Raw genomic sequence first — 15210 nt, 5'->3', positions numbered from 1 at the left:
TGTCGTAAGGTCAGATGGTAGTCGGTTTCGTAAAAACTAGTGCCTACGCCATGGGCGTACGCAGCATTTTTTAAAGGATGGGGCAGGTGTAGGGGCGGCTGGGTACGTTGTAACAGGTACGGTTGAAACAGAAATTCTTAGCTTATGGTCAGAGACCAGGGTGGGGCAACTGTCCCACCTTGCCCCACCGTGGGTACGCCTATGGCCTACGCCAATTCTTGGGATTAGTTGCCAAGCGGACCCCAGGCTCCCATGAGCCGTGGCAAAATGCCGGGACAACGCAAGGAAGATAATGATACAATTATTTACATTCTTCTGCTTGCATAAAATCAGTAATAGTTACTGATTTTTGAATGAAAAGACACGTCAAGAGGCGTACTTAATCTTTTTCTAATGCTAAAAAAACGAACTATAAGAAAATACCACTTTAGAATTTACGTCTCGGACACTAAGGCCCACTTGCACCATTCCACTAACCCGGGGTTATGCGGTTTAAGCGTCAACCCAGTGTCAAATTGTACTGGTAACCATGGTAACTCCAGGTTTAACCGGTTAACACCGGCTTAGTGGAATGGTGCAAGTGAGCCTAACAAACTATATTTACATCGATATTTGTATCGATACGTGGGTGTCTCGTCCCTACGGCGAGTCCCTTTGTTTGTGCGAACAAATTGGCTGCCGGTAATTGGCTTAAGGCCCCGAGGGCGCGGCGCCACTGCCGGCGGGGAACGATTATATTGTAACTGTGGATGTCCAATCCGGCGGTAGTCCGATCTTCATTTTATTGTTTATTTTTTATTATTTTTATTATTTAAGTTGACAATTGTACCTACCTTTATGTCTGGGAGTATAGACATAAGTTGGGGCTGATGGCCAGGATTTGATCCAGGAGGATGGCAGGTTGATGAAATGACGAAGGCAGCAGGTTCATAGAATTAACTACATTTTATCGGGTTTAAGCTTAGGTTTGTCACATTCACCTGATTCATCTGGCAGTCACCCGACCATAAAGTCAGCAGGGGGGAGGGGTCGCCAGTTTAGAAAAATATCTACTGTTTATATATAAATATCTATCCCAGCTCAGGGCCCAGTCCCAGGGGGGGGGGGGGTCACATGACCAGGGGGAGGGGGGTCCCCCTGGATCCGCCTTTTGTGCGACTGTTCAGAAAAATAAAGCTTGTCTATTCCCTGTTTTCTGAGGAACGGAATCAAATGGAGTCTAATTTCTGATTATGACTGTTCGCCTAAAACTCCTAAAAACTGAAAAACAAAAACTACAACGGAGACAAGGGTTTTCTTGAGAGAGGGAGAGAGGCCAGAGAGAGGGAGACCGAGCTTCGCTCGGAAAACATAAAAACTCAATACCGTGTGTTTTCCCAGAGATAAGACCTAGAGCTAGATCGATTTTTTGCCCGCGAAAACCCCCATATAGCAAATTTCATCGAAATCGTTAGAGCCATTTCCGAAATCCCCAAAATATATAAATATACATATATACAAGAATTTCTCGTTTAAAGGTATTGTACTTAATTAGTAGGAGTTAACAGTACGCGTTGATGTCTTTAGTTATGAGGTATAATTTTCGAAGTGCCTCGACCTCTTTCAGTCGCGCCCCGCCTCGTCCTCTAAGCGCCCTCACGGTTGATTTTTAAATCAGATTTGCAGCAGACTCGGGTTCGCAAGTTAATTCATAATTAGTGACTTATGTGCTCTTTATGTGTTTAGGCGGTGACACATACAATACAGAAATGGGTTTTAATGAACTAAAATGAGAAAAATAAAATTACTGCTGATGTTACGGACACATCATTTGCTTATTGGCTGAAATAGTAGTTAATCTGCATAAGTACTTACATAAAAATATATTTGTCGACTTAAGGGTAATTATTAACTCACGTTTCTAGATCAGGCCGTGTCCGGGCCGGAGCTTCCGGCGCATCGTTTTCTACGGAAACCATCACGTGATCGCCTGTCACGTCATAGAAAGTAAGTTCCGGTGGCTCCGGCCCGGACACGGTCTGGTCTAACGTGAGTCATCTTTTATAGTTTAGGCGGGGTAATTTTGAAGACTGCAAATTTCAATAAAACCAAAGCACTTTATAAGTATACCGCATACCGCGGCACCGCTTATACCAAGGTATCTTGCTTACTAATACTGCCGCAGTAGAAAGTGCTTCTAGTTAAGTAGATATTTCCCATTTTCAAAATTACCCCGCTTTGAACTTACCCCAATGCACCTTTTAACTAACTACATAAACTGAAAATCATAATTAGATTCCAAAAAAAGTAAAACAATGTTCCAAATTTTTACTAGCGCGTCTTGTATTTATGTCTTGTAAATAAAAGTACTTTTTTAAATCGTAGGAGTAAAATTACCAATAAATAAATTATCTTAGCGTGTTTATTTATAAAAGAAATTTACTATTTTACAAACAAATTATTGCAGTGGCAACATTGTCTTACTTTTTTTGGAATCTAATTACGACTCGAAGTTTAGAAAAATAATAACTCGGAATAATAATACTTTGACATAACTCCAATACTGACGGAAATTATTAAAATAAACTTCATTACTTGCCGTCATTCCTTCATTACAATCCCTACACTATCACTAAAAACGTCATTCCTTCAAAGTAATGTCACTATTCATGATAGTGTCGGGGCCGTATATGACATTATCAGACGCGCTCGTAGCTCCAGGTTTAACCGGTTAACCCCGCGTTAGTGAATGGTGCAAGTGGCCCTAAGAAACTAGCCGAAAGTACAAATGCTGTAAGTTTTAGCGCGGCCGAAAGTTTCGACAGCTTTTGGCCGAAACATGATTTTTATACCATAACCCGGCGAAACCGAAACTTCGGTCTGACACCTAACGGCTATCTCTTTGTCTATCTGTCTGTACATCCGTTCCGCCAAACCATTTAACTCAGCAAAGGATTACTTTCCAACCACCCATACTATTATTATAATTATACAAATAAGCCAAATTGTGACAGATGGCCGTAATGCCATCGTTTATGGCCTAATCTTTTAGACCGCGGGAGGGATACACCGATAATAATATTCACGCCTAGGGTGTCACTTCTTTCTGTGTGACCATTATTTTTGACTCCAAATCCGATAGTATCTTATACCGTTAAGCAATTCTTGTATATTTATTTATATATTTCAGGGATCTCGGAAACTGCTCTCACGATTTCGATGAAATTTGCTATATGGAGTTTTCGGGGTCGAGAAATCGATCTGGCTAGGTGTTATCTCTGGGACAACGCGCATTTTTGAGTTTTTATATGTTTTCCGAGCAAAGCTCGGTCTCCCATTCTTAGTTTGCAGGTTAAAAGTTGGAACGTCGTTAATACGAAAGAAAATACCATTCCCTGTCCATCAAATTCAAAAACCTCCATATTTCGAAATATTGAACCTCATTATGACGAATTTAACGATTTTAATGTAGATTCCCTTCCCGGCACAGTTATATTATATCCAGTACAATTCCCCGATAACTCTAAATTTTTTGGGTAGAAATTATACACGGTGGCTAAAAAATAACTGCATTCCCGTTGCCAGGGAGGTTTTGGGATTATACTGACCAACTTTTACTATGGGACCAACCCCAAAATCGCGAACAAAAATTTTACCCTCCCATAGAAAATGGACTAGCCAAAATGTATGAAACAGCCAAATTTTTTTTCGAGATTTCGTGTAATAGTAAAAATTGCTCAGTATAATCCCAAAACCTCCCTGGCAACAGGAATGCAGTTATTTTTTTAGCCACCCTGTAGGTATACCTTCATAAGTTGTACGACCGGTCTGACCTAGTGGGTAGCTGGGTAGTGACCCTGCCTATGAAGCCGATGGTCCCGGGTTCGAATCCTGGTAAGGGCATTTATTTGTATGATGATACAGATATTTGTTCCTGAATCATGGTTGTTTTCTATGTATTTAAGTATTTATATATTATATATATATCGTTGTCTGATTACCCACAACACAAGCCTTCTTCAGCTTACCGTGGGGCTTAGTCAATTCGTGTAAAAAAAATGTCCTATAATATTTATTTATCTAAAGTAGGTAGGTATCTGTTGTATAACATTCAAAAACCTTTTAAGCGTGTAACTTTGATTGGTTATAGGTATTGAAATGGCCACTTTATTCAGAGACCCGCACCCCTTGGTTTAAATAACACTATTTTTATTGCTACGATTATATTTAACTATCGTCAATTTGCTTTGCCAAATGGTACACGGTATGGCAGCGGACTTTTTAAAGTTTTTATACACCACTTAAAGAGGCTAACGGGAAGACAGGTGAATGAATTAATTAATTAATTAATACTGGTGGCTCTGAGAGTTGTAGAGTGTAGACCTCATGATAAGTTTAAAAACCGGACAAGTGCGAGTCGTACTCGCCCACCGAGGGTTCCGTACTTTTTAGTATTTGTTGTTATAACGGCAACAGAAATACATCATTTGTGAAAATTTCAACTGCCTATTAGCTATCACGGTTCATGAGATACAGCCTGGTGACAGACGGACGGACGGACGGACAGCGGAGTCTTACTAATAGGGTCCCGTTTTTACCCTTTGGGTACGGAACCCTAAAAATGTAAAAATAAGAAAAATACTTCGTTGCGTCATTGACCAATGAGTTTTTCGGAACTTATGTACGAAATATCATTTGATATTTACCAGTCGCTCTTCGGTGAAGGAAAACATCGTGAGGAAACCGGACTAATCCCAATAAGGCCTAGTTTACCCTCTGGGTTGGGAGGTCAGATGGCAGTCGCTTTCGTAAAAACTAGTGCCTACGCCAATTCTTGGGATTAGTTGTCAAGCGGACCTCAGGCTCCCATGAGCCGTGGCAAAATGCCGGGATAACGCGAGGAAGATTACTTCATTGCGTCATAATCACAGCGAACTCACAATGGCCTTCAGTATGTGCCGATTTCCACCATTTTGAGCTTTTTCAAAAAAGAACGAAACGACAGAAAGATACATCTTGAGCACAAATGATAGACAGGCGGTCTTACTTATCGCTAAAAAGTGATCTCCTTCAGACAATCCTTGGGTAACGGATACAGAAAATTAATCAAAAAGAGTGTTGCAAAACTATACGAGTACCTAAGTATATCGAGATACAATAATCTTGTTTGTTAAAAAGTGTGGGATCGTAAATATCATAAAACGATAGTTTACCTACTTTTGATAGAGTTTATTGCAACACGCAGTCTATCAAAGATAAAACATAAGTACATAGAGTGACACATAATAATAGTAAATAAGAAGATTAATCATACATCTGTGTCAGCTTCCATATCTATAAGATAAGATAATTTATCTAAAAAATGGGGAATTTGAAGATATTACGAGTCGTTTACCTAGATTATTGTCCCTTTTTGTAAATGTTGGATAAAATAGTAGAATATCAGTAGTTATTTTTCTTATAAACTTATACATATTTAGCAATGGTAATCATATCAACACTGTAATAATGACGAAGAATGATTGCGCTGGTTTCCTATTTTGTACAGTCGACGTCAAAGATATGTTTACACTTTTGCACCTTACTCCTTTGTAATAAGGCGAAAAGTGTAAACATATCTTTGACGTCGACTGTATATTATAGTAAGGCATATTTAGACACCTATTTTGCGACCAATAATATTTAGTATCATTGTCAATAATCATTGAAGACAGTACGTTTTCAATTATTATTTTTGCATAGGTAATTTTGGTACCTATTTAATATCAGAATGGGAGCGCTGGTGGCCTAGCGGTAAGAGCGTGCGACTTTCAATCCGGAGGTCGCGGGTTCAAACCCCGGTTCGTACCAATGAGTTTTTCGGAACTTATGTACGAAATATTATTTCATATTTGCCAGTTGCTTTTCGGTGAAGGAAAACATCGTGAGGAAACCGGACTAATCCCCATAAAGCCTAGTTTCCCCTCTGGGTTGGAAGGTCAGATGGCAGTCGCTTTCGTAAAAACTAGTGCCTACGTCAAATCATGGGGTTAGTTGTCAAGCGGACCCCAGGCTCTCATAAGCCGTGGCAAAATGCCGGGATTACGCAAGGAAGAAGAAGATTTAATATCAGAATGTCCTTTTGAGTGTGACGCAGCACACTATTTTTAGAAAATAAGAATAATGTACAAATTTATCTTAATAATGTACTTTAATTTATTTTGGCCCAAAAGATTCTTTCTCCATGTCTCCAACTCTCCACACTATAAATAAATAATTGCAGCCGACCAGGGTTGACACACTGTATGCACAGCGGTGCCATCTCGCTAACCGAGGGGACAGTTGATAAGCAAGTGTATGACGATTAAAAATTAGGCCATTATTAATGTAATATTAACTAATAAATTACTTTATAGCTCGTAACTATTATCTATTCACAGAGATTATCAGCTAAGCTTGCATTCTCACGTTTGGCTCACCGTTGAAAAAAGTCCTTCTCCACACTATACCAGCCGACAAGTCAGGGTTCGATTGAAGTCGAGGGGACGATTGATAAGCAAGTGCATGACGACGGACAATTAGGCAATTTAGCGTCAAATTTTTTGGCATTATGGGCCAGTACCGAAAAGTTCGTGTAAGCTTAGTTTGCACTGAATAGAACCAGAACAAAGTGAGGGAGTGTCATATTAATAAATAATAAATAAATTCTTTATTTGGCATGCAAGAAACCCAAAAAAAAAATACAATACAATATAATAAAATGTGTAAAAATATTCTCATAAAATATTAACGATGGCATTGCTATTGCCATAGAGAAAAAAATAATGCTATTGCAGAGTAATCTGTTAGTCTATAGTAGATTATTAACCAAGGGATGAAATGGTGCCTTTTCACCCGAGCAGGCGTGGCTCACTCCACGATTTCGTCGCTTTGCTACAGGTAGCTAAAAGTACATCCGTTCCGCCCCAATTTTGAGGAAAGCCATAAGCCGCGCGTGGCGCTGTCGCCACCTAGCGGCCATATCTGTGCTGATCGTAACAGACGCGTTTTGTTAGAGAGTGAGTCTTCTGTACCTAGTACTATTATTTATTCTGTGACCCGAGTTAAATACTCTACTTTTCATTTCGAATACGAGGAAAGTAAAATATATGTGCATTTTTAAAAAAATACGGCAAATGGGAGTTAATTATCCGAATGGAAATTGTACAAGAAATCCATTTAAACCCATTATGTTACTTATCGTAAAGAAAAAAACTTAGAAAGTCCAGTGCTTAAGAGCAGAAACGAATCGTTTTCTGCACACTTTTTAGAACAACTACTAGGTACCCACTGTCAGAGCATGAGAAATAAAAAATATTTTTTGCCCAGTCACAACTTTGACGAACTGTCAAAAAATCCCTAATCACGTTTCCCGCACATCTGACATCGTAAAAAACGTCACCACATCAACACCAGGATAATCCAACTTCCAACCTGTCGCATATGCTGGTCCCTTTTCCAAGCACAAGCAAAAATGACCCTTGTGTCAACGAAATAAAGACTAAAACGGTTTACGTGTGTAATGTTTGCGAGGGGACTTAGCCACATGTCACCTGTTTGGTTGTTTGCCACCTCCCCTATTATGCAGTGGCGAGGGTGAGGAATGCATTATTGATGATCGGGTGACGTTAAATGCATACCGTATTGATAGCGAGAAACGCATTGAAATGTAATGTAATTAAAACTTTTAATTAAATGAATTGCTGTCGCTTTAAGTAAAATGTCTGGGTGACCGAGGTTTGCTCGGAAAACATATAAAAAACCGGTCAAGTGCGAGTCGGACTCGCCAACCGAGGGTTCCGTACTTTTTAGTATTTGTTGTTATAGCGGCAACAGAAATAAGGTCGGTTCGTTAGATACAGCCTGGTGACAGACGGACGGACGGACGGATGGACGGACGGATGGACGGACGGACGGACAGCGGAGTCTTAGTAATAGGGTCCCGTTTTACCCTAAAAACTCAAAAATGCGCGTTTTCTCAGAGATAAGACCTAGCTAGATCGATTTATCGCCCCCGAAAACCCCCATATAGCAAATTTCATCTAAATCATTAGAGCCGTTTCCGAGTTCCCGAAATATATAGATAAATAAATAAATATATCTACAAGAATTACTCGTTTAAAGGTATTAGTAAATTGCTGGGTGTACATTTGCCGTTTGATATATAGATGTGCTCACAAATATTTGAACACGTCTCTATTATCAAGGCTAGAGTGCGTGTTCAGATATTTTTGAAAACCTCGGCCGCTCCTATCTTATGGCGACTGTACAAACAGATATTAGATGATTTTAAATATTCCAAATATCACTACACCTTATAAAACAAAGTCCCCCGCCGCGTCTGTCTGTTTGTGTGTTAGTGTGTTGGTGTTCGCGATAAACTCAAAAACTACTGAACGGATTTTCATGCGGTCTCCACGGACCTTTCGTTCCCACCTATGGTTGTCGCTCTCGTCGCCAGTCGCGTAATGTTGTGGCCGAGCCGTAACCCTACATCACTGCCTCGAGAAGATTTAAATCCCCCCTCAATTGGAGGAGGGTATCTATGTATATATAACTACCCACTTACCTCCAAGCTCTGGTATCCGATGGTAGAACATCCCAGTCCTGGCCAGCCACTCCAGCTGCATGTGATGCAGGACCCTGTCTCCAGGGTGGTGGAAGGCTGAGGGCAGGGGGCCTGGCATCTGGTAGTTGAAGAGGGGGGACTGCGCCATCACAGGCGGCTGTGGCAGGAGTCCTGGCTTCGGGACTATTCCTGGAAAAGGAGGGGATTTTGTAGCACCTTGTCCTTAAAAGATGACTCACGTTAGACCGGGCCGTGTCCGACCCAGAGCTTCCGGCGCATCGTTTTCTATGGAATGCATCACGTGATCGCCTGTCCTGTCATAGAAAAGTAAGCGCCGGAAGTTCCGGGTCGGACATGGTCCGGTCTAACATGAGTCATCCTTATAAAGTATCATGGTTTAATGGTAAGTAGCATATGTTCGCTGAAAGAGCTGAAAATGATTGTTTATAAGTACTTAATAATAACATATAAAAAGTTTCAATATTAACACGGGACGTGAAATTATTACATTAATTCGTAAGCAATGTAAAGAATTTCCAGGTAGTAGAAGCTTCCCATACAACCATTTCCAGTCGCCGTTACGACGCGGTGTTGACACATCTTGTGTCGACACCGTCTGTTTCGGTCACAATTCCAGTCGCAGAGTCGTCGCCGTGTCGACACAGTTACCAGAAATGGGGAAGGGTCGACACATGACACAAAGTGACATAAAGTGTGGTCGCCGTGTGCACACATTGTTTCGGGTTTGCGACTACTTTATGCCAAAATCATTCGTTCATTCGTTCATTTTGTTCCTGTCAAATGGAAACTGTCAGATGGAAAAATACTTAAATAAAAATAAGTGACATTAATACGCCATCTCTAAAACGGATTACAAGACGTAATTATATATTGTTTGCATTTATATTACAATAGGACTTAAATTATTATGGGGAATTAAACTGCTCGAGTGATTTGATAAACTAAGTGTAATATAATCAACGCGCCACCACATTGTTTTAGTTTAGCCGGAAATGAAATTGTTTACTTCTCAGTGCCTGTGTTCATAACTATATTATTTGAAGCATTTTTAGTACTTCGATGCGTATACTATACTTAAATAAAAGAAATAACGCTTTACATATTACGAAACTTGTTAATTATGATGTATAAATATGGTTTAAGGCGGAGAAATATTGCAGTCACAAAGTAGTTGCAATGTTTCGACTTTGTGTCGACTCTGTGTTGACACATGACACGCGCTGTCAAAAGTAATAACAAAGTTACTGGTATGTTACTGGATTTGCAAAATGGCTCCTTGTGTTGATTTGTTTTCAGATATTCTCAAAGTGTAAAAATGCCGTGGTCAGAGATGGGCATTAATCGATTAACTGTTTATTCGACTAATTAATGGAATAAAAAAAGTTAATTCTCAAATTTTAATCGCGATTAGTTTAGTCGACCTAACATAGATTGAAATTGAATTAATCTGAATATTAATCGAATAAATTATCGATTAAATCTCGATTGAAAGTTGACAGGGGGCCATTTTTGTACGTAAAAATAATAGAAATGTCTTGCATGCAGATGGTAGCAAAACACTTTGTCATAAAAGTCGAGATGGGTGTCGATATATAGGTTTTAGGGAGTGCCGATTTCGAAAATAATGACCATTTTGGAATCCGAAATGGCGGCCATGCACTGTGTCATAAAAGTCGTCATGGGTGTCGTTTTATACGTTTTAGGGGGCCTCAATTTTGAAAATGATGACCATTTTGGAATCCAAAATGGCGGCCATGCACTATGCCATAAAAGTCGTCATGGGTGTCGTTTTATAGGTTTTAGGGGGCGCAGATTTCGAAAATGATGACCATTTTGGATTCCAAGATGGCGGCCATGCACTATGTCATAAAAGTCGTCATGGATGTCGTTTTATAGGTTTTAGGGGGCCCCGATTTAGAAAATGATGACCATTTTGAAATCCAAAATGGCGGCCATGCACTATGTCATAAAAGTCGTCATGGGTGTCGTTTTATAGGTTTTAGGGGGCGCAGATTTCGAAAATGATGACCATTTTGGATTCCAAGATGGCGGCCATGCACCATGTCATAAAATTCGTCATGTATGTCGTTTTATAGGTTTTAGGGGGCCCCGCTTTCGAAAATGATGGCCATTTTGGAATCCAAAATGGCGGCAATGCACTATGTCATAAAAGTCGTCATGGATATCGTTTTATAGGTTTTAGGGGGCGCAGATTTCGAAAATGATGACTATTTTGGATTCCAAGATGGCGGCCATGCACTATGTCATAAAAGTCGTCATGGATGTCGTTTTATAGGTTTTAGGGGGCGCAGATTTCGAAAATGATAACATTTTCAATTTCAAAATGGCGGCAATGCACTATGTCATAAAAGTCGTCATGGATATCGTTTTATAGGTTTTAGGGGGCGCAGATTTCGAAAATGATGACTATTTTGGATTCCACTTTTATGACAAAATACGTAGCCGCCATCTTGGATTATAAAATGATCATCGTTTTCGAATTCTGCACTCCCTAAAACCTATAAATCGACATCCGTGACGACGCAAGTTATCTTTATTTTCAGATCTAACAAATTGCTACAGAATACAAAGGAAAGAAGCGAGGAGGTAATGAAACAAGCACAAATACAGATGATTCCTCGACGCAATTGGGTGATTCTTAAATTGTGTCCAGATTTTTTTTGTCATAAAAGTTTTTATTTTTCACATATTACTCTCACAAGTTCCGTGACATTTCGACCTTGTAATTTTTTAAGTAAATGTTTTTGTTTATCTATGAGGATCTCACTAGAATAGTATAATCAAGGTATGTTTATATTTGATGAATGAAATAGTAACGCAAAAAAAATATATATTTGTGTCTTATATTCCTGCCGAAGACTTTTATTTTACCTTTTCCTTCTACACAAGTTTGGCCAAGTAATAAAAATTTAGGGCTCTCAATTTTATTTTGACTTCTACAACAGTAAAGCTATGAGGCCATGTTTGGTATCGTTTTCGTATAAATTCGCAGTACCAAATTTAGTTAAGGTATCACATTGACACCATTCCGAAGTAAAAACATATAAACTTATTAAAATACTTTCTTTTAAACTCCTCTTCACGCTTAAACTGCTGAACAGTTTTAATAAATTTGGTACACATATATTTTGAGTCCCGAGACAGGATATAATAAGTCTATCTATCTATCTATCTCAAAAATCATCCTTTAAAGGTGTGAAATGAGGTGTAGGGGGGAATTCAGAATTGACTTCTTGAAGTTAATACTGTTTAAGTTTAGGTTTGAAGTCATGTTTTATCATCATTTTTAACTAAATCAAAGATGTAGACCATCCCAAATTTCATATAAATCGGTTCAGCGGTTATTGATTTCCCGTACAAATTTCCACGCCACTTTTCACACCTTCAAAAGATGATTTTGGTTATAAGATCTATCCTATGTCCTGTTCCGGGACGCAAACTATTTCTATACCAAATTTCAACGAAATCGGTTCAGCGGTTAAGCGTCAAGAAGAGTTTCAAAAAAACCGGCCAAGTGCGAGTCGGACTCGCGTATTAAGGGTTCCGTACATTAAGTCCGACTCGCGCTTGACTGCACATTTCTAATAGGTTTTCCTGTCATCTATAGGTAAAGAACTATTTTGTGTATTCAGACGGACATACATACAGACGCACGAGTGATCCTATAAGGGTTCCGTTTTTTCCTTTTGAGGTACGGAACCCTAAAAAGATTTATTTTTATTTTGTGGAATGGTGTCAATGTGATATCTTAAATGGATTCAGCACCCCAGATTTATACGAAAACGATACCAAACACGGCCTAGCACCTTCACTGATATAGATATATCAAGATAAAATTGAGAGCCCTAAATAAACTTTCAAGAGCGGATATCTCAAAAACTATTCAACATATCGAAAAAATTGACGGAATAAACTTGTAACAAATTAAATTAACTTTCATTTTGTATAAGTGGCCATGTCGCTGAGATGCATAGTTTCCGAGATATAATCGAAAAACGGGAAAATGGGACCTTCAAAGCCCCCTCTCTCCCCCCCCGCTCAAGGGCTACGGCCGGGGACTATTGATATGTTCACCTCCTAACTTGTCAAACCGAGTTACGGAGTCAAAAATTGTGTTTTAGTCATTGAGTTACGGAGTCAAAAATGAGCATTTCCCTCTACAACTTTTGGAGCATTCGTTGCCTGACCTAAGTAGCTTATTGAATTTCTTTAAAAACTTTTCTGTAAAAGGTTGACGGGTGTTGGGTGTTTATATGGTTTCGGTCGATTATTATCATTTGCATTGCCCATGATGACTTACTAGAATTACGAGCACACGAGACACTAATAGTAGTTTGACAAACCTTGGTTTTCAAGAGGTATTTTATATTGACATTTGCTGTCACAAATTTGCTGTCAGATTTAGTCGCAAACCGCACGCAAAGTGCACACAAATGTGTCGACACCTTGTTACGGAAAAGTGTAGACACGGCGACGACACTTTGTTTCGAAACAATTCTAGACACATTGTGTGGACTCTGTTACGACACATCTGACATTTAGTTACCACTTTGTGATTCTGCGACTGGAATGGTTATATGGGTTCTGTCTCTCATACACTTTTTCTCCTTCTACAATCGGTGTTTATCATCAGACCCTGGACTGTTACTTAACAGGCCTATAACTCTCATAATCCGCATTAAAATTTACAAATCCTGGTGATATTAGAGGGCTGTATGGCCTGTATGCTTCCAGAACAGTTTCCATCATCAGACCCTGGGCTGCAGCTACGGGGACTGCTCTGTCCGGAGTAAAACTTACCAGGTCTATAACTCTCATATTCCTCATTGCCACCCTCAACTCCCGGGGAGATGGGTGGGCTCTAGGACCCAGATCGGTTTCCATCATCAGACCCTGCAGCTGCAAGTATTGCTGTCCTGAGTAAAACTTACCAGGTCTATAACTCTCGTACTCTTCATTGCCACCCTCAACTCCTGGTGAGATGGGTGGGCTGTAGGACCCTGATCGGTTCCCGTCATCAGACCCTGGGCTGCCGCTGCGGGGACTGCTCTGCCCGGAGCCGCTCTCGGGGAACTTGTTGATCGTGTTCTGTTCTATTTGAGCGTCGTAGTTGTCTTGGTACCTGTGGTAGAGGAATTTTATTACGGGGGCGTTCCAAAAGTTTCTGGGTTGATTTCTGATATGTCATTTTACGGGTTCGTTTTTACTATATAAGTATTTTGGTCGAAATAACTATGTCACAATCATAAGAAACACTGTTGAAATAGAATTTAAATGATATGTATACTTATGTGCCTTATGGCGCCGATTGTATGTATTAATCATATATCAATACTTAAATCAGACTATGTACATAGGTATATATATGTATAGAGTCTGTACGGATAGAGAAAAGTCGTGGAATGTATGGGGCCCAATACATTCCACGACTCTTCTCTTTCCGAACAGACTCTATTTATATATATATATGACGCTTTTAGCAGAAAAATAACGTCAGCATTGTTTTTTTTAGTTGTTAAGAGAAAGACTACCACGGGTTGTTACGCAAGTTTGAAATAGAAGTTGAATGGTATACAAAGCACCAACTGAAAGTTAATAATTTATTAGAAATGATGAAATAATCTCCACGTATACGCGCATGCATCCGGAGTGCACAGACCTTAAAACTCATCAAGGAGGTACTGTACTTAAGATGAAGACGAACAGTTTACGTCCGAACTTCATTAACCTCCAAAGTAGAAAAGCACATAATTATATGTGGCTTTCCGTCCTTATGTACATCTGCAATAAGGACGTTTCTCGAATTTAAACTGTTGTGAGACATACTAACATTGAATAATTTTACGGTTTAGACTCACTTGTTTTTAGTCACTCGCGCGACATGTTTTGGAGATCCTAGGTCTCCTTTCTCAAGCACTAACAGTGCGAACAGCGTTCACGACGGCCGTGTATCGCGTACTGTCATGTCGCGCGAGTGACTAAAAACAAGTGAGTCTAAACCGTAAAATTATTCAAAGGACGTTTCTATCAGAATTTCTGTTGGAATTTCAGATGGAAACATCCTTATTGCACTTGAAGCAGGACCCTTTTGATGGAAAACCATATATCATAGCAAACTTGTTTGCTGGCGAACCTTACCTAGTAATATAATTCTTGTTCTGAATAAACGCCAGATACTTCTGGTGCGTCATCTTATCCTGCAGACTTGACTCCGGCGACAGCAGCGCATCGATACAGAAGCTCTTCTTCGTGTTCAAGGTCGTCTTGTCCTCGTAGAACTTCTTGGGGCTGCTGGAGCGGCTGGTTTCTTCGATGTTCAGCTCCTCGGTGGACTCGCGGCGGTAGGGGAGCACTTGGGAGGACATGGTGGGGGTGTTTACATGGCTTGCCTGGAACAAGGTAGGATGTTAGAGGACTTAAGGATGACTCATGTTAGACCGGGCCGTGTCCGGGCTGGACCTTTCGGCGCTTAGTTTTCTATGACAGATGACAGGTGATCAGGTGATGCTTTCCATAGAAAATGAAGCTCCGGAAGCTCCGGGCCGGACACAACCCGGTCTAACGTGAGTCATCCTTTAGAGGTCGAGAGGTAGTGCGTCTAG

General features: G+C 40.0%; 1 protein-coding gene across 1 annotated transcript in view; it reads right to left on the bottom strand.

Annotated features, from left to right (window-relative positions):
* The window catches only part of LOC134802871 (homeobox protein Hox-D4), a 40038-nt gene extending 25065 nt beyond the window's left edge, over positions 1 to 14973 (bottom strand). The window contains exons 1-3 of the mRNA XM_063775606.1: positions 14747 to 14973; positions 13540 to 13730; positions 8567 to 8755 (exon numbers count right to left, since the gene is read on the bottom strand). Of these exons, the coding sequence (XP_063631676.1) occupies positions 8567 to 8755; positions 13540 to 13730; positions 14747 to 14973 (607 nt within the window). The remainder of the gene's footprint in view (positions 1 to 8566; positions 8756 to 13539; positions 13731 to 14746) is intronic.
* Between the last annotated feature and the right edge of the window lie 237 nt (positions 14974 to 15210).

The sequence above is a fragment of the Cydia splendana genome, chromosome 25 (genome assembly GCF_910591565.1).
Source record: "Cydia splendana chromosome 25, ilCydSple1.2, whole genome shotgun sequence".
Classification (NCBI taxonomy): domain Eukaryota; kingdom Metazoa; phylum Arthropoda; class Insecta; order Lepidoptera; family Tortricidae; genus Cydia; species Cydia splendana.
This window is presented reverse-complemented; position numbering and strand designations above follow the sequence as displayed.